Below are 19,701 nucleotides of genomic sequence, written 5' to 3'. Positions count from 1 at the left end.
GTTTACCAGAAGGTGGTGCTATAGAGCATTACATATTGTGGTCAAAATCCCTAGTGGATCCAAATGCACCTGTGAAAGTTTTGTCCCATTTACACGGGCCTGTATCCCAAAGCAGGTTTACGGAGTTAGCTGTAAAAATCCACTAAACCCAGAACAGCTCTTTTTACTTCAGTCCATGTTCCAGATTTGGGAGGGTTCTGCGTTTTAATCCATGTAGTTATCCAACTAATTTAGTAATCCTGTTTCGTGATAAAGACCCTAGGAATTAGCCCATTCTCCACAGAATTTGTGGGAGCAGTTTGGCAAAACTCATAAGAAAAAATATTTTGATAACCTTTCAGCTATTCCCCGAATTATGACAATTGGTTGAATGGTGTCAGAGGAGTAAGAAAAAATATGTTTTTTTTAAATCAGTGTCAAAAATCACAGTGCATACATTGTATTCTGCATGACTCAAGGAATCTTCCCAAAATGATCATGCTTGTGTCTGCAAGAATGACTTACATATTCAGTGATCAAACTTTACAGTGATCAGTTGAATAAAGCTTTCCTGCTTTAGAGGGAATTCTCTCTCTCTCTCTCTCTCTCTCTCTCTCTCTCTCACACACACACACACACACTCACACACACACACACAGTGATATCAAAATATCATACCTATCTTTAATTTAGAAATGATATAAAATAAAATAAAATGTAAATAATAATTGCAAGTGCTGTTCATTTATACCCGGGCTTACCTTATGATAAAGGCTGTGGATTGCATGGGCAAGACTTTAATTCACTTTTAAAAAAATTAACTCCTGGTTTTCCACCCTCCCTTTACCTGGGAGTCCGGTGTGAAGACAGTTTGGGCAATCAGCAGTAACTGCTCATTATCTGGGAGGAAAGAGAACCAGGTCTGGGTTTGGATTTGAGGGCTAGTTTTGACTATTCCTGCTGTTGAGCTTCACTGCAACCCTAATAAATCACAGCTCTTTCAACAGCTGGTTGAGCTGCTGTGCCAGATTAGGGTTGAGGTGAGAGCTCAAAGAACAGGACTGGACAGCCATGATAACCAATGCATTGGTTCAATACATGTTCAAAGTTAAAGTTGGGTATAAGTTGGGTTAGAGGTCGGCAACCTAGGTCCTGGAGAGCTGCAGGGAGTGCTGTTTTTGTTATCAACTGCTTTCATTGATCAATTAAATAAGGATAAATTAATTAACAAGGAAAGCAACACACCCTGCACCTCTCCATGACCAGGCTTGCTGGTACCTGTGTTGGATTATAGCAACAAAAGAAACATCCTCACAGCAGGGTAGGCTGAATAGGCTGTGATGATGCAGAAGCTATTTGCTTCACTACAATATGCTGTGATGACAGTTGTTTGTTCGAAATAAATACAAAGGATTTGACATAGATCTACATCCGCAATAATCAAATCTGGACTTCAAATCCAAATCCGTCCCCGTTTTCTTTTCTCCCAGGTAAATAGCTGAACAATTAGTGCTACTGATTGGCCATACTGTCTTCACACCTGACTCCCAGGTAATGGGAGGCTGGAAAACCAGCAGTCCTCATATGTGATTTGATTATCCCTGATCTACATTATGAAAAAAACCTGGGACATTTGCATTCATTAGAATAGAGATGGGCAATTCCAGTCCTGGGGACCAGTGTGTATGCAGGTTTTTGTTTTCACCAGTTACCCTGGCTAAATGACCTAATTGGTTGTATAAGCCAACACTGGTTCATCAGGACCACGTTCAGCCCTGACAAAACGTAGCAAAATGTTTATTTAAACAGAAAAGGTGCCGCACTGAACATCCTGTTGCAAACCAAGGGCAGACTGACTGACAAAGTACAGTTTGCTCCAATGGCGTCTGAGAAGGTGTTCTCAAGCATAGGCCTACAGCAAGGCACACCCCCAGGCTACACACCTACCAAACGGTTGCAAACATACCTCAAAGCCTGTTGTAAAATGTTGCATAACATTGGGAGAAAATATATCGTTCAACAAAGAAACCGTAGTAAAACGTAGCAAAATGTTTTCAGATTGAACATGCCCCAGATCCCAACCACGGTCCTAGGGATCCCCTAAGTGTGTTTGCTTTCATTTCAATCACAGTTGCAATCCAATAATTTTTCTTCATTCTTCAATATGAAACAAACCTAATTATTTACCCTCTTAAGCCACATTGTCAGAAATAGCTATGCATGTCAAGAAGAATAAAAATCACACATTCACGTTGTGCTATATCACAAACAATTGCATAAAAATAGGTGACAAAATTTTAAGTTTAAAAGTTTAAGTTTAAGCATTGAAGTTATTTGATATTTTTTCCAATAAACCTATAGGCTGCACACTCTTCAGAAACCAGGGCACAAACAGATGTAATTAGCCGTCAGCAGTGAAATTATCAATGAACACAAATGAGTCATTGCCAGTGGCAGCCATACATGTCCAGGTCATAACACTACCGCCTGACAGATGAGGTGGTATGTTTTGGATAATGACTGAGTGTTCCTTTTTTTCTCAATCACTCTGGTACAGGTCTCATCTGTTCATAACACTTTGTTCGAGGTTTTTTCTGTAACCTAGCCATTCTATTAATGAGGCTTGCCAGGGGTTTGCATCTTGAGGCTATGTAATGTATATGTAAAGTAATGTAATGTTATGTAATGTAATGGTCAACCTTCTCTTGATGGTTGCTCGATGGATGGTTGTCTTTGACACATCTACCCCTACATCCTGGACAGTGTTCCTGATCTGTTGAAGAGTTACGAAGAGATTTTTCTTCGCCTTTCTTTCTAAGGATTCTTTTGTCATCCGCTACACTGTAGTAGGACTATAAGGAACAGGTTTCTGCACTCCTGTGTCACAGAGGCTGTGTTTTGAACAATATTCTATTTGCTAAACATCTGTTGCTCATGTGTACAGTTAGTGATGCAAATATTTTAATAGTACATTTCTACGCACTTGCGTTTTTGCCATGAGGCAAGTGTAGGGAATTGTCGGTAACTGTGTAAAAGCGATTACATGTTTTAAGCAAATCAGCATATGTAGCGCATGTCGTTAAATGAATGTTCTAATACATTTTGACCGTTACCTACTAGCAAGCTACGTACAATATAATGCAATAGAGAATCCGACTGTGATTGCCACCACGGGAATCTGTGCGCATTGATTTTGACCAACCTAATCAATGCTATCTAGACTTGTAATATATCAGTTGTATAGTTAAACGCATTCCAACCTTTCACCTGGGTGTGCGGCGAATTTATGCTGTATTGAGAAATTAAAACTAGTTATGAAGTTCCCAACTCAGTCGCGCAATCTTTTTCCTGAGAATAACACGGTTTAAAGGGAAAATGTCAATGCCTTGTTTATGCAGCACTACTTTTGTGTACTTCCGAGAAGGTTTTTAAACCACTGTAAGATCTTGTTTGCCATCAATAACTACGCGATTGCAAAAGTATCCACTGAATAACAGAAGGATGCAATTAAACACTTTTCAAACTGGGCTTAGATTTAAGTCGTGATCATACAGTAAAAATATCCACGGGGCCTATTTCTTGTCATCGGCAGTGCTGCGCCTCTTCTCTGCTCACCCGTATTGGCCGCCATATTGAATTTTAATGATAATTTCTGGGAATTTTTGTTTCCTCCGATATTTTATCGAATGGATTTACTGGATTACCTACATTCGTAGGACGGATCATCCATAACCCAGAAAAAGGTTACAGTCAGTGAGTATTTTGGTTTTGCGGTAGGTGGGGTAGATCCCTGCCTGGTTTCTTACTTTTTCCGAATAAAAATGATGGCAGGATGGCCAGCTTGTTAAGCTGGCTAGCTTTTGCTGTTTCTAGTGCATGAGCTGATGCCGGCGATAATCAGGCTGACTTGTGGTTTCGGCCTTTGCAATTCTTATATTACAAACACATGTCATGCGCCCTGCTATTGTTTGAATGCAATGGAAAGCAGCTCACGACCTAATTCTGTTTTCCCTGCTAACTCGATGGACATTCTAGCTAACGTTAGATACAATTCTCTCGATTGGGACCAAAGCTAATTAGCTAGCTAGCTAGCTAGATAGCCGTATTGCTAAGCTATGGCTTATCTAGCCAGCCAGCTTTTGTTGTATTGTAGCTATACTGCCTAGTTTAGCCTAGTTTGATTTTCATGTAAGCTGGCATTGCTAACCCCATTTCTGTGTCAAGTGTCAGGAATAACAATTAGAACTATCTATCCAACGAGATGCTGCATATTCTGGGTGGTATTAGTGGCTAGCTAACTAATTACCAAATTCTGCCTCGAATGCTCGCTTAAGTTGCTGGCTAACGTTAGCTCGTGTAGTAAAGGTAAGTTATACTTTAGGGTTAGCTCCTAGCTAAGTATTGCAGACGGCACATGTGATGGCTACATTTTAGAGGATGGCTACCTCATCACACATTTTTTGACCCGTCTGATATATTCAGAGTAACCTTAGGTAGCTCAGACATCAATATTATTTTGCCTGCTGCTAGCACTAATGTTATTGGAGTGCAGCTAGCTCGGCTAACTGTTACTCCGCAAGCGATGCAGCAATCAGCAGGTGGCAGCACTCTACCAACAACAGAAATGAACGATATTTCGGCTTCAATGATTAATCGATCTCGATAACTGTAAAACGAAATGTTTCAAATCATATTCAGATTAAAAAGTGAAAATACTTACCATGGCATTATGCACTGCATACCATTGTGATTTGTACTAGCATTGATAAATGTGCATTATTCTGTCGGCTCGGCAGTGTGTTTAAGAATCACTATGCCCCTCTCTTTTGCGGTGCTGAGAAGCAGTCTCTGGCATGGATTGAGCATTAGATGAGGTTTCTGAACTGTAGTTCACAACTGTTACCCTGCACCAGACTAACTATATAGTACGAGCAATGGGAAGACACCCGGCCTCTAGTGTGAAACATGCGTTTTCTGTCCTATAGTTTGGGAAGTACTGAAACTTGTGTGGTCTTATCAGTTCTACTGTGTCATGCTGAATGGGGTGAATTTGATCTGTACTTTCTTGTGTGAGCAAAGGTTTAGGTAAGTAGAGCTGAGTAATGTGAGCTGGTGCATGTGTACAGGTGTATGGGTGGTTTTAGGCACACTTATGTCAAGCCCCATTCTGTCCACGGCTGACAGACACACCTGCGCTCTCTCTCTCGGTTTACAGGGCCCTTCCAGCTCAGGGCCAGAAAGCACCTGGATGCACCTGGCCCAGGGAAGTGGCTGGGAGAGACCAGGAACATGGGGTTGAATGGCAGGCGACACAGCACCCGGTTCTCCAGTGATCAGGCACTGGGCGTGGCCACACCCCAGGCCCCGCCCCTGCACTCTCAGCGGGCCGGTCTCCGACACAGCAAGAACTCCTCCCCTAGCAGCCGCAGGAGTAGCCGCCGTGAGTGTCCTGCCGCTCTGCTCCCATTACATTACATTAATGGCATTCGGCAGACGCTCTTAGCCAGAGCGACGTACAACAAAGTGCATGCCCATAACCAGGGATAAGTGCGCTGAAAGACCCAAGAGGGAAGGACAATTTCAACTGCTACCTGTACGACAAAGATAAGGACCAGGGCCTATTTGAATTTTATTTTTATTTTTTTACAAACAAATAAATAAACAACAAAGCAAAAGTGACCAAACTTAACTAGCCAAACACTGCTTACCAGTGCTCCCACCAAACACACTTTCCTCAGTTGACACCCGTTGTGTATCTTAGGTTTACGTACAGCTTGAGGTCTAAATTACATTACATTAATGGCATTTGGCAGACGCTCTTATCCAGAGTGACGTACAGTTGATTATACTAACCAGGACACAATCCTCCCCTGGAGCAATGCAGGGTTAAGGGCCTTGCTCAAGGGCCCAACGGCTGTGCGGATCTCATTGTGGCTACACCGGGGATCGAACCGCCGACCTTGTGGGTCCCAGTCGTCTACCTTAACCTTAACCTTACCTATTTTAACCACTACGCTACAGGCCGCCCATAAATAAAGCCTATAATAAGTATGATATTATTATTATTATTTTAATCTTTAGTTTTTATGGCAATTTAGGAGACAGCAGGTTGAGTTGTGTTGGTGGGCAGCAGTCAAAAATGGAGCCTAGTGTTCAGGTAGCAGGGGGGTGGGGTAATGTGTCCAGGCTGATTGAGGCTGTGTTCTGTTTTCAGGGTTCCATGCAGCAGCGCCCCTAGAGGCAGAACGGCGCTATGTCCCCTCTTCAGGAATGACTGCTAAGGAACTGTGTGAGAATGATGACCTCACCACCAGCCTCATCCTTGACCCCTACTTAGGCTTTCAGACTCACAAGATGAACACCAGGTTTGCGCTGCTACACTTGCCAGCTGTTTCCTGAAGAGTGGCTTGTCCATGTGTGCGCAGGTGTGCATTGAGCAGCAGTGTCTGAGTGCCTTGGTGTCTCCACAGGTTTCGATCCATTAAGGGAAGGCAGGAAGAACTGAAAGATGTAATCGAGCGCTTTAAGAAGCATGATGACTTGGAGAAGGCTTTCCATGCACTGGTCTCAGGGGACTGGGCCAGACATTACTGCCTTACCAAAAATAAGGCCCAGGAGAAACTCTTCAAAGAACATGTAAGGAACTTCAAACAGCATGTAATATGTCATTAAAATGTGACCCCTGGTCTACTTATGTCACTTTTATAATGTCTACGCATTATGTGAAGATGTGTGAATGTTGGCATAAAATCACAATTCAGATTTATGTCTTTGATTTGCAGGTATTCGTGTATTTGCGAATGTTTGCCACTGATAGCGGTTTTGAGATTCTTCCTTGTAATCGGTATTCTTCTGAGCAAAACGGAGCGAAGATTGTCGCAACAAAAGAATGGTGAGACTCAGAAGCATGCATTTCTCTGAATGATGATCTAAATAGACGTAGTGTTGCAGGCACTGTTCTGGGTTTCCCAGGCCAAAGTCCATGTTCTACATATTCAGAATCATTTAATGTTCTAGTGATATCGCTGTGCTATAGTTTAGATTAATGTACTTTGCCAGTGGGATTAGAACATCTTACAATGTAAAGGTACCTGATAACAAGCCAATATTTTCCACTCTCTACTAAATATATTCAGTTTCATTACAAACGTGAGTTTCAGAGACAGACTTTTTAGCAGTGCGGTTCCTGTGTGACCGGTGGCGTTACAGTGGATCGCTCTTCTTTCCGTTTGACAGGAAGAGGAACGATAAGATGGAGTACCTGGTGGGCTGCATCGCTGAGCTGTCGGAGAGCGAGGAGGCCATGCTCCTGAGGCACGGAGAGAACGACTTCAGCGTCATGTACTCCACCCGCAAGAACTGCGCCCAGCTGTGGCTCGGGCCTGCTGCGTTCATCAATCACGGTACTGACCCGCAAACTACAGACCGCGCTGCGCCCCTGCTTTAACCGACTGCAGCACAGACCACCTCGCACTCCACATCACACACACACTGCTTCATACTGCCATTCTCTCATTTCAGTGATGCTGTAACCCTTTCTTTTTTTGTCCTTTTCTTTTAGATTGTCGACCAAATTGTAAGGTGAGTTTGAAGTTTTAGGTTCACGGTTATGTTAAAAGCACTTGCAGTAATTGGAAAAGCAGTGAGCATATGCTCATGTGTTCCAGTTTGTTTCCACGGGCCGAGACACAGCCTGTGTGAAGGTTCTGAGGGACATCGAACCGGGGGAGGAAATCTCCTGTTACTACGGCGACGGGTTCTTTGGGGAAAACAACGAATTCTGTGAATGCTACACCTGTGAAAGGTATCCGCTCCGTGTGTTCCCCTATTTCCCCATCCTTCTTTTGGGGTTTTTGTGTTAATTAAATGTTAATGTGTACCTGAGAAGTGAAGAGCAGGAACGGAGTTTGTGCGTGTTCTAAAGAGAAACCGTCACGGCTTTCAGACGCGGAACCGGCGCTTTCAAATCCAAACCCGGGCTGCTTCCTGCGGCCGCCCCCATCATCAACAGTGCGTACGGGCTGAGGGAGACGGACAAGCGGCTGAACCGGCTGAAGAAACTGGGCGAGGGCAGCCGGGGCTCCGACAGCCAGTCTGTGGCGTCTCACACGGACACAGACTCCCAGGACCCGCCTCGCTCATGTGAGCTCCACTGTGCGAATGCGCATGACACTACACTTTATCGCTTCATGTCTGATCCAGCCATACTGTGTTATCATCTTGAGGTGTGTGTATAGGCTAAGTAGTAGTATTATTATTATTAGCCATTTTTAGGTTGGTTTTGGTATTTTGGTATTTTAATATTTTATTGTGTATGTGCAAAATTCAAGCATGGTATTACTTCAAGGTAAATTGCTTGATGTGTTTTTCTCATTTCTGTTGTAGCTACAAGGAAAAGGACAGCTGGCGGTGTGAAAAAGATGAGCAGAGGGGTAACACGGCGGTCTCTGTCCAGAACTCCTACATCTACCTCACCCCCCAAACAACGTCACTCCAGCAACCCCAGGGAACCAAAGAGACTCCGGTCCACACCCGCCAGGCCCTCGCTCACCAACGTGAATCTGCGGAGCCGGGGGCAGTGGGCGGAGCTGAAAGGCTGTAAGACGGAGACGTCGCGGCCGGGCCTGAGAGAAGCCAAAGCACCGCTGTGCAAGCCCGCCCCGGCCAAGAGGGAGAGGGAGGCCAGGGGGGAGGCCAGGGAGGCCAGGGGCTGCCTCACTCGGCTCGCGGCGAGGGAATACAATCAGTACCCTCTGAGCGAGGGCTTGACGTGCACTTACAGAACTCGCAGGTCAGCCCAGGCGGTGCGGAGCGCCAGCGTTAAGGTGGAGTCGGGCGGGGTGGTGCCGGGGGGCGCCGTGCCGGGGGGCGTGATCGTGAAGGCGGAGCCGGAGGACTTTGGGGAGTACATGATGCAGGGGCTCCAGCTGAATGGCTGCAGCCCGGGCGGTCGCCGCCCCCCGCCCCGCCCCATAAAGCTGGAGGAGGCGGGCTCCTACACCAAGGTGCTCGCCCTGGGGGGCGTGGCCGACTGGCGCCAGGACCGCCACGGCCACGCCCCACCCGCTCGGGACAGGTCAAAGGGCAAGAAGAAGCGCCAGATCACGCGCTACGACGCGCAGCTGATCCTGGAGAACAGCACGGGAATCCCCAAGCTCACGCTGCGGCGCCGTAGAGACAGCAGCAGCAGCAGCGGAGGCCGGACGAACGAGGCCGGCGACGGCGAGCGGCTCAACCCCGCCAAGATCAGCATCAAGTTCAGCAAGGAGCCCGACAGGGACAAGGCCGGCGCATACAAACTGAGCCACGCCGCCCACTGCAGCTCCGCCAAAGTCAAGATCCAGGTGAAACAGGAGGAGGGTGACTCGGGCGAGGCCTCCCCCGCGGGGCTCCCCCCGGAGGCCGCCACGGGGAACTGCATGCTCGCCACACAGGGCAATGGGGACGCGCCCTCCGAGGAAGAGGACGACTACTTTGACGAAGAGTTTGACGATGATTTCATTCCGCTGCCGCCGCCGAAAAGGCTGCGGCTCATCGTGGGGAAGGACTCCATAGACATAGACATCTCCTCCCGGAGACGCGAGGACCAATCACTGCGGCTGAACGCATAAGTCCCTCCCCCTTAATGTACATACTGTCCCTCCAATCAGCAGTGGGACCACTTCAGAACTGAAATACATGTAATGAACCAAGCTCATGATGAATGAGAAATGGGGCTGTAAAATAATTCAACTTTACTGTAAATTTTAATCATGGCACTTCTGTATTCATAATGCATATAATTGTAGAAAGTGTACAGTATATGAACACTTCCCAAGTTGGAATTTTATTGGACTTTTTCCAGCCTCACCTCACAATTTTGAATTGTGTCGCTCGCCCATTCTTATCTGTTGAAAACAGATCAAGGAGGAGCCAGTAACTTACTCAGTGATGTCATCATGTGGAATCCCTGTGCGTGTTCCCCCTTCATCCTTAGATCTCTTACCAGTTCCAAGGGTTCATAATAAGCTGCATATATGTGTATGTATACAGTCTACATATACTTCTGTCTCCTGAAATGTTAAAGGAAGTAGCACAAGATATTGACTTGATTTTAAAATACTTGCTCAAAGACTAACAGTCTTTGAGCCCTCTTAGAGGTGTTTCTGAAACTCTGAAAGGTGTTGGTGCTGTGTATTTGGTGCTTTGAGTGTGAAGGCCTTTTGTTCTGTTTGTCCCTGGCAGCTGGAATTGTACAATAACCTCAAGTACAACCTCCTGCGTTCTACACTATAGAAACTCAATGAAAACAGGCTGCTGCTGGCTGCAGTGTCAGATGGCTAAATCAGTGCTGCTCCCCTCTTCCACTCACTGCAGACTGCAGTATTTGCTTGTGTCATCGGGGTGCTAATTAATGTGATTTGTTGCCACTCTTGTGGCCCTGTGCTCTGCGTGGCTGTAGAAGCCAGTGATTCAGTCCTCCGGTCATGAGTTCGACATACAGCTTCCAAGCCACATGTTTTGCAATAAATAAGTCATCAGACTCCTGTACCAGAATCCTCTTAATCGGTCACTTCATTATTAACTTCGCAGTTTTTATGTTGCATGTCCGTTACGGGTGCAATGCTTGTGGCTGTTGACGCTATTGACACATCCGTTTTACTCGGCAAATTCACAGTAACTTAATGTGCAAATTTTCTTCTCAGATTATTAGTCAACTGGATATTTGGTGGTGGCACAATGTTTGTAAATGAGTGTAAAAATATTTGCCCCACATGTGGAACTGCATTAGCTTGAGCCAAAAAGTCACTTTCATCATTCCTTCGGTTCTATTGTAGGTCATTGATCTTACAGTTGTACTGTTGAAGAAGGGATTATTGGGAATAATGAATACCAATTAATTTGTAAGCACTGTTTATATCACCAGCAGCTACATTTGGATATGTTCATTGTGCACCATGTGCAGTCCCATGTGTCCCATACTTGTACTATGTGTGTTTTTAAGTACCCATCCATTGGTTGAAATTCTAATTGATTGATTACAAATATTTGTTAGCCTTCTGAAAATATAGCTTTGTGTGCAGAGGGGTAGCTGGATAAAGTACACAGTATTTAAAGAAGGTGCAAGGCTGAAGTCCACTGTGTAAATCATGAGAACACTTGTACTTATTTAACAGGTTTGAATACTTGAAAATACGATAAAATTTTATTTGCAAGAAGTACCTGTTTTATTGCCATCATTTCCATTGTTCAAAGCAAGCTCACTAGTTAAACACCCCTTGTTTCATATGTGTCACCAGAAAAGGAAGAATTGGCACCCAAACTTGCAACAAAACATTTGTGGGTTTTTACATTACATAATTTCCTGGAGGGTTTGGGGAAATTAGGAAGGGAAAATTACAAAAAGATCACCAGACATTTTGATATTGAAGGAATAACTGTTGATATCAAAATAAATAGTTGTCAGTAGATCCTGAATACTAATGAAAAGTGTCAGTATGAACCCAAAAATGTTTCAGCTTGATAATCTTGATAGCAAATCTGTGTTTTAAGAAATGTATGCTTAAATTAAATGGGTAGTTCATTTTCTAATTTCAAGTTGCTTTGGAGGCGGCACGGATGGTGCAGTGGGTAGCACTGCCGCCTCACAGCAAGGAGGTCCTGGGTACGAATCCCCGTCGGCCGGGACCTCTCTGTGTGGAGTTTGCATGTTCTCCCCGTGTCTGCGTGGGTTTCCTCTGGGTACTCCGGTTTCCTCCCACAGTCCAAAGACATGCAGGTCAGGCTGATTGGAGAGTCTAAATTGCCCGTAGGTATGAGTGTGTGAGTGAATGGTGTGTGTGCCCTGCGATGGACTGGCGACCTGTCCAGGGTGTATTCCTGCCTTTCGCCCAATGTATGCTGAGATAGGCTCCAGCCCCCCTGCGACCCTGTTCAGGATAAGCGGGTTAAGATAATGGATGGATGGATGGAAGTTGCTTTGGAGTTATTTTAAGTGGATTTTCTTGCTGTAGACCATAAATGCACCAGCCATTTCAAATCTATCTAGTTGTCGGAAAATTGTAGAAAATTGTCAATGCCAATCTAGAAACATTTAATGGTACCAAATGATACCAAAAAACCCCAGAAAGTGAGATGTGCCTTTAGCACGATTTGTGTTGTGTGTGTGCTGCAGTAATAACATTTTGCCACTAGACGGAGCTGCAAAACTGTCAATGCTTCTCCGGGTTGTTTCAGCCGAAGATAACGGGCTTGCGACACTGCAATCTTTGCTGATTTTGCCGTTAGCTGACCAAGTAAAGCTGTTCTCACAGTTAACTCTTCACACTTGTTTCATTGGTTCTAAGTTGGTTTCTGACTGTCAAAGGGAAACGAGTGAAAACGAAAACCCGCTGACCATTTTGTTCTCCATGGGACTAGGGTTGGAGAAAAGGCACCTGAGCCACAAAGAGAAAGCAATACATTATAACAATGATCAGCATTTTGCACCATATATATATATATATATAAACAAACAAACACTTGATATCCACAAGTAAACAATATACACTCACCAAGCACTTTATTAGGTATTTATTAGACTAATGTTTTAGACTTCTACTGCTGTAACCTATCCACTTAGAGTTATGATGTGTTGTGTGTTTTTGACATGCTCTTCTGCATACCACTGTTGTAATGTGTGGTTATTTGCATTACTGTCACCTTCCAGGCAGTCACCTTGACCAGTCTGGCCATTCTCCTCTGACATCTCCCATTAACAAGGTGTTTTTCTCTGCAGAACTGCTGCTCACTGGATTTTTTTGTTAGTTTTTTGTACCATTCTTTGCAAACTTTAGAAACTAGTGTGCATGAAAATCCCAGGAGATCAGCAGTTTCTGATATACTCAAACCACCGTCTGTCACCATCAATCAATCCACGGTCAAAGTCACTAAGATCACATTTTCCCCCATTCTGATGGTTCATTAACTGAAGCTCCTGAGCCGTATCTACATGACTGTATGCATTGCACCACTGCCACACAATTGGCTGATTAGATAATCACATGAATAAGTAGTTCTAATAAAGTCAAAATGTTCCTAATAAAGTGCTTGGTGAGTGTACTTATGCAAAGAATCAACCTGCTTTTGTGTTACTAAGGATTGGACCACATGCTGTGATTTAATACTGTGAAATTCACTCACTGAGCACTTTATTAGGTAGACCTGTACACCAGCTTGTTAATGCACATATTATACTGAATACATAAAAACATGCATCCATTTTTCAGACCAAATGTCAGAATGGGGAAGAAATATGATCTAAGTGACTTTGACCGTGGAATGACTGTTGGTGCCATACAGGATGATTTGAATATCTCAGAAACTACTGATTCCCTGGAATTTTCATGCATAACAGTGCATAAAATGTTAAGTGAGCAGCAGTTCTGCAGGAAAAAACACCTTGTTAATGAGAGAGGTCATTAGAGAAGGGCCTGAGTGGTCAAAGCTGACAGAAAGGTGACAGTAACGTAAATAACCACACATTACAACAGTGGTATGCAGAAGAGCATCCCTGAACACACAACGCGTCAAACCTCTTAAGTGGATAGGCAACAGCAGCAACAGACCAGTAAGTCTAAAAGAATAAGTTTAACAAATACCTAATAAAGTGCTCACTGAGTGTATATATGGGGGGTGGGGATTGCAGGAGGTACTCCAGCCCCCATATAAAAGCAAAGAAGATAAAGTATCCGAACGCCTCATGATAATGTCCTAAACTTAAACCCATTTGCAACTTATTATGTTTTGTCATCTTAAGTTTCCTGCCAATTACATTACAAATCCTCCAGTGATGCTTCTAATAATGAAGTGAAAGTTCCCCAAAAATTGAGGAGAAATTGGGTGGCTTTTGTTTAAAATAGGACTGTTTAATTCAGAAGTGAGGTAATGTGGCTTAGATTGGTTGCTATACATTGGTTAGACGTGATTAGCTTTGATAAACACCTGAAGTCGCTGTTTTAATGAAATACCACAACCACACATTGTACATAGCCCAATGAAATACTACACACACATGAACACAGAAGATCGTAGAAGGACCCACTCGCAATTACAGTGGCAATGGTGACCTATAACCACGGTTTATGAACTTGGGGTAGGCTGCACAACCCACTCCAACGGAGGTTTGATAATTATTTTACTTTCTTTCTGGCATTAACGCTCAGACGGCTGCTATAATTTACCGCGTCGTAGAAAAAGTGGTTGGCATCTTGAAGGCGTATACACGTAAGGAAGAACACGCACTGTATCTGTTTGTCCTTCATGCAGGCGTACACAATTAATTGTTTAGCTGTTTAAAAATTAAGTATACTCGGTTTATACAAAATATAGACATATAATTCCAGCAAGCTATGTAATTAAGTTAAGCTTCTCGTATTGTTGTGAATGCGAGCGTATTGTGCGTCCAGCTCGCCAGCTGCCATTATTTTACTGGCTACTTTGTCCCGTTGGCCGACTCTGACCAGCTCCTGATGTTGTAGCATCTCAGCATCTGCTGGTTTGAGGATGTCTAGGTGGCATCGTTGCATTCGCACTGTGTGGAACTGAAGCTTCTCATCTTGTCATAGCAGAACGCTGCTTTCCTGGTGACAGCTTCTCTGGATCCATCTGAATGAGCAAATAATGAAAAAGGAGGACCCTTTTTACTGCACGGACGGCGCAGAAAAGGAACAATAACGGTAATCAATGTATTTTTGTTTGGGTGGTTGTTTCATATGCACGGGTGGTGTATTTTTATCCCACATTATTTAAAATGCACTTACACAGCTCGGAAACAAGGCTCATTACTAGCCAATGTTAGACTCGGCTTGCCACCCTTGTTGTATGCGTTCTTGTTGCTAGTTTGATAGTAACTGGCAAGATAACGTACTTATAACATTGTGGTTGATTAAATTTATGAATATAAAATGAAAAACGAAATCGTTGGTTTTCCTTAACGTTTGGTAGCTATCGTTCATTCTGTTACCATACCAGTTGTACAAAGCATAGCTAGCTCATGTACTTTCCTATACATGCCACATTCATTCGCTAGCTAGACTATCTTGCTTGCTAATTGTAGCAGCAAGCTAGCTACAAAATCATAGGCATTTTGAAACATAACTAACTAGCTAACGTTAGCTGTACTAGCCACGTTTAAAACAAAAACACCTCATAACTAGCCAACAGCTACTTTTCATTTTTATGTAGACTATGCAAGTAAAACAATGGATTAGCTAGCACCATCTAAGTTAGGTAATGTTAGCCTGTTCAATACCGTAGCCATGCTAACGTTAGCTAATTTAGCCAGCTCTTTCCACTTCACTAATCGCGAGGGGATAATTATTCTCTTGCTAAATGGAAATTCGAACTAAGACACGGTTTACCAGCAGCTGCTGACTTACTAAATTACATAGCCTAAATAACATGCATTTTTTAATGTGGATAGCTATTAGCATCACCTAACAGTGCGCACGCACGGCTGCCACATCTGTCTTGAAGGACAGTGGTGGTTAACCAGCTTTAAAATAAATGGCAAGCACGCAATTAACTGCATGTCAAATCCAAGGTAAAACAAGCAACGTGTTTGTCTAAATAGTGTTTAAGTACTTCCTAAATTAACAATGTTGTTTTGAGGGTCGTGAAAAATGTCTATGAACTCCCTTGGTTGCCTGTACCTCCAGCTGCCGGTCGTGACGGTAATGTTTTATCAATATCAGAATAGACATCATTAATATCCCCACAAAGGTCATACTGATGTCTCTTTGAAGACCTTAACTAGCTGAAGAACTTATCCCTGTTGAAAAAAGAAAAGAAAAAAGCTCAAGCTTGATTTTGAAATAATGGTTAGCTGGTTGACTAGTTAGACCAGCTAAATTACTTAATCAACATGGCTTGACCAGCTCAAGCTATGTTTTGAAACAGGTCTTTAGAGCAGGTCATAGCTGGATTTTTCATCAGGCATGTAAACAATATGTTTTGCATATGCACTTGGATTACCTTTAACGTTAAGACGTCGTAATTTGCGTGTAATAAAACACGCGACTACAGCTAATTCAGCCGAAACTTGTATGGCATTAAACATAAGTTGCTTTCACTAATGTAAAGATATAATCTTATTGTTTCTTATCTGTAGCATAGCCAGCTGTGAATGATTTGGAGACCCAAAGCAGGAAGTATGTTTGGTTCGCTCACTAGCTGCTGCTTCCTGTGACTAAATGTTTGGTGAAACTGTTACAATAGTTCTTCAAGCCATTGATAACATAATGCTCTGTGTGTGTGTGTGTGCGCTCGCAAGAATGCATGTATGCCTGCTTGTGGGTATGTGATTTGAAGTAGTTTAGAGTTGTGTTGTTTGTTGCAAAGGCTTGCTATAGAATCTGTTGCGATTGAATATCTGAATGGCAGGGGTGCCTCCAGAGATTTTGGGCCCCATGAAAAGATATAACATTGGCATGTGTTCTCCTCTTTAGAACTGTGAGTGTGACTTGGACAGGATGAATAAACCTAGCACAAGCATCTTCTTCATCAGGGCAGGCTAGTAACCTGAATTAAGCGCTGACGAGTGTGCGTCCCCTGGCTTTCCCTCCACAGATGTTCCCGCAGCAGAACTAGGCCACTGACGGCTCCGTGTGTCATACCAGGCCCCTTTATAAGGTTAACTGAAAGCATCTTACTGCATAATTCCAGTTTATGAATTAAGACTGACTCGGGTCCAGCTGGGGCTTGTTTGAACCTTGGGGAGGGGATTATTCCCAGCTAAATGGATGATTTCTGCCTTGCCCATCTTTACTTTTGAACTATACTGTCCCAAGTTTTACTACAGATGACAAGTTTCCGCTTTGATAATTTTCTGTGGAACTGGAAAAATTTTTTTTTCTTGTTGCAGACTCTGGATTGAAAATGTTTTAGTTTTTGCACAGACTCTGACAGACTATCAGAAATGCTCTGCGCATCACTGAAAGGTTTATCTGAGAGCTTCCCAGAAACGCGATCCTTTTGTTGGCCAAGTTGTGTATGAGTCAAAGATCCTCCACTGCAGGATGAGGCTTCAGCTTTTTCTATAGTGGCAGGCAGCATGTGATGTCACTTCCTGTGTGCCATCCTGTGTACCTGTAGCTGCTTGTGTCACTCTGGATGGGATCATAACATGCGTAACATAATGTAATGGGTGTCTTATGTGAGCGTATCACTCTGATTCAGTCCCAGAACACACCTTTTCTTTGGCTTGAGTGAGCAATTTAAGAAAGCAGCGTTTTATCTTTGACTGTTTGAGCTATGTGATGACCATCCGCTGCAGACCACATCCTGCCTCATGCTTTCACTTCATTTGAGATGCAGTACAGCCAGCAAATCACCCATACCAACAGCTTCTCTACTTTGTTTCGTGATCTTTAAGTCTACATAATCTGCTACTATTTATACCAAAGGAATGATGTGAAGCAGATTAAAAGTATAACTGATTTAATGGATCAATTAACTGCTGAGTAACAACCAGCAGACTCACTCCAGAACCAGAGTGAGGACTACTGGTTTAGTGGTTAAAAGTTAATTTTCAGAAGAATGTTTTGTGAAGGCAGTGTGCTGCATTGGACTACAACTGGTTGGCTACATCTCAGTCCTGCCACTTGTCATGTCCATTGCTGCTAATGTTGATGCAAATAGGCTTGTAAGGAATATTTCGTTTTTGGAATCTGGTGTATATGCTGTCCTCAACTTGAAAGTACTCATGCTCATGGTATGGGGATATCAGCGGGGAACGGGATGGAGACATTCCTGTTACTGCTGAGCTAATTCCAAATGCTTGCTTTGGGATTCCTGGCAGTCCTTCTAAAGAGATTCCACACATATCTTCTGCCATTCAGTCATTCAGTTGGTAAAACTTTCATAATGTTTTACACTAGGTTTAAGGCCTGTAATTAGTGAATGTTTGGGTTTGCGTTTTTGGGTGTCTTATTGTACTATTGTACTTAGCTGAATATGAATAGCCTATCTTGTTCAGTGATTTGTAATCTTACTACAACCGGGATTGCCTTTGACTTTTGCCTTTTGCCTTTGGCTCAGTTGTGGCAGTCCGCTTAAAAGGAGGGTTTTGCTTTCCATGCTCTTTTTATTCGGAGGATTTAAATGTTCACTCACGTAAACATTTGGAAAACCCTCTCTCTAGATTCAGCAAAAACTTTCCATTACATTCTCTGGCAGTATGTCCTCCGTTTTCATAGATTTGTGGGGGAAAATATGATTAGACTTATCTAAATTGTTACTCTGAATGCCAACACCTTGTATGATAAATATATTTAATTAAAAGCTCAGCTCTCATTTCTGAGCCATCCATATAGTTAGCTAGATAGTTAGATGCATGAATAGTAAAATATTTATCTTGGCTGCTAGCCTAGGTTTAATACCAATCCTCCTTTGAATACCAGAGATTTTCAGGTCAGAGGGCGTGGGATTCATGCGTGATGCTTTAAACCTGGTGCCTGCAGCTGGAAAGGTAGCTGTTGTACAGTTAAGATAAATATTTTCTTTGTTCTTTGCACAGGGCCTCTAGTAATACCAGTATGTAAAACAATAATTTTATGGTGAGTCATCGTTTTCATACCTCGCAGCCAATCAACCCAATCCCATACGTGATTATGTTATTTTATAGTCATTTATTGGTAAGTCTGGCCATGCAATTTAATTTTCAAAAGATGAATTAATCCTCTGTTTACATAAAGCTCACTGCCCCTCGTGATCATATGGTGCATGCTAGCTGTGTGACATTGGAGTTTTAATGCAAGCTGCTTTTCGATGAGACATTGAAAACTGCTGGAGCCTCCAGCTGAGATGTGTTTTCTGTTGTCTGCAGTGATCATTCCCGCTTCCTCCCCCTCCAATGAACATGGCACATTTCCTCTAGCAGAACACTGTGCTGTTCACACTTGTTTTGTCACACTCAATTAATGTTGATGATGTGATATTTTTGTATAGTGTTTTGTGGATTGCGATAAATTGAATTGAAAATGAAAGATTCTCTTGATTTACAACATCAGCTAATAAAACCTTTATGAGAATATTTACTCTGCAAGGAGTAGCCATTTTTTTTAAAGGAACACATTTTTAGTTCACATTTTGAGTGATTTATGGAAAATGAGTCCTGACCCACATTGTGAGTATAAATGAGTCCTGACCCACACTGTTAGTATAAATGAGTCCTGACCCAGTCTTTAAGTATAAATTAGTCCTGACCCACATTGTGAGTATAAATTAGTCCTGACCCAGTCTTTTAGTATAAATGAGTCCTGACCCACATTTTGAGTGTAAATGGGTCCTGGCCTATTCTGGAAGTATTTGAGTTCTGACCCATTCCTTAAGTATAAATGAGTCCCGACCCATTCTGTAAGTGTTTGAGTCTTGACCACACTGTGAGTATAAATGAGTTTGCACATGGGCATGGGCACAAGTCTTTATACCGAAGCTGTTCAGCATGAAATAAGACAAAATAAACATGAGCAAGTTCTGTAGTATCAGTATGGTACTGCCAATGATTAAACCCACAGTCCAACAAGACTCATTGTATAATATTAACTTGTTGTTGTTTCTGTGTGAGATACAAGATTAAAAAAAATAATAATACATTTAAATGGCTGAACAATACTATCATGTATCTATGCATAGGTTCTGGTGATTAATTGATGTCATCAATTAATGTGGCACTATCACAATGTCGTTATGTTTCTGCTGGCG

General features: G+C 43.0%; 2 protein-coding genes across 2 annotated transcripts in view; both read left to right on the top strand.

The window, feature by feature from the left end:
• The first annotated feature begins 3,609 nt into the window (after nt 1–3,609).
• Nucleotides 3,610–11,446, top strand: LOC133130738 (histone-lysine N-methyltransferase KMT5B-like). Its single transcript, XM_061245545.1, has 10 exons — nt 3,610–3,732; nt 5,195–5,419; nt 6,194–6,344; nt 6,450–6,615; nt 6,762–6,871; nt 7,216–7,382; nt 7,541–7,560; nt 7,647–7,783; nt 7,925–8,121; nt 8,365–11,446. The coding sequence occupies exons 2-10, from the start codon at nt 5,269–5,271 to the stop codon at nt 9,588–9,590; spliced, it is 2,325 nt and encodes a 774-aa protein (XP_061101529.1). The 5' UTR covers nt 3,610–3,732; nt 5,195–5,268; the 3' UTR covers nt 9,591–11,446.
• A 3,026-nt stretch (nt 11,447–14,472) lies between these two features.
• The window catches only part of LOC133130569 (TBC1 domain family member 10B-like), a 28,664-nt gene continuing 23,435 nt past the window's right edge, over nt 14,473–19,701 (top strand). Inside the window, exon 1 of the mRNA XM_061245233.1 lies at nt 14,473–14,675. The gene's annotated coding sequence lies outside the window, so the exon portion shown is untranslated. The remainder of the gene's footprint in view (nt 14,676–19,701) is intronic.

This window comes from Conger conger, chromosome 6 (genome assembly GCF_963514075.1).
Source record: "Conger conger chromosome 6, fConCon1.1, whole genome shotgun sequence".
Lineage (NCBI taxonomy): Eukaryota > Metazoa > Chordata > Actinopteri > Anguilliformes > Congridae > Conger > Conger conger.
Note: the sequence above shows the minus strand (reverse complement) of the source record. Positions and strands in the feature narration are given on the sequence as shown.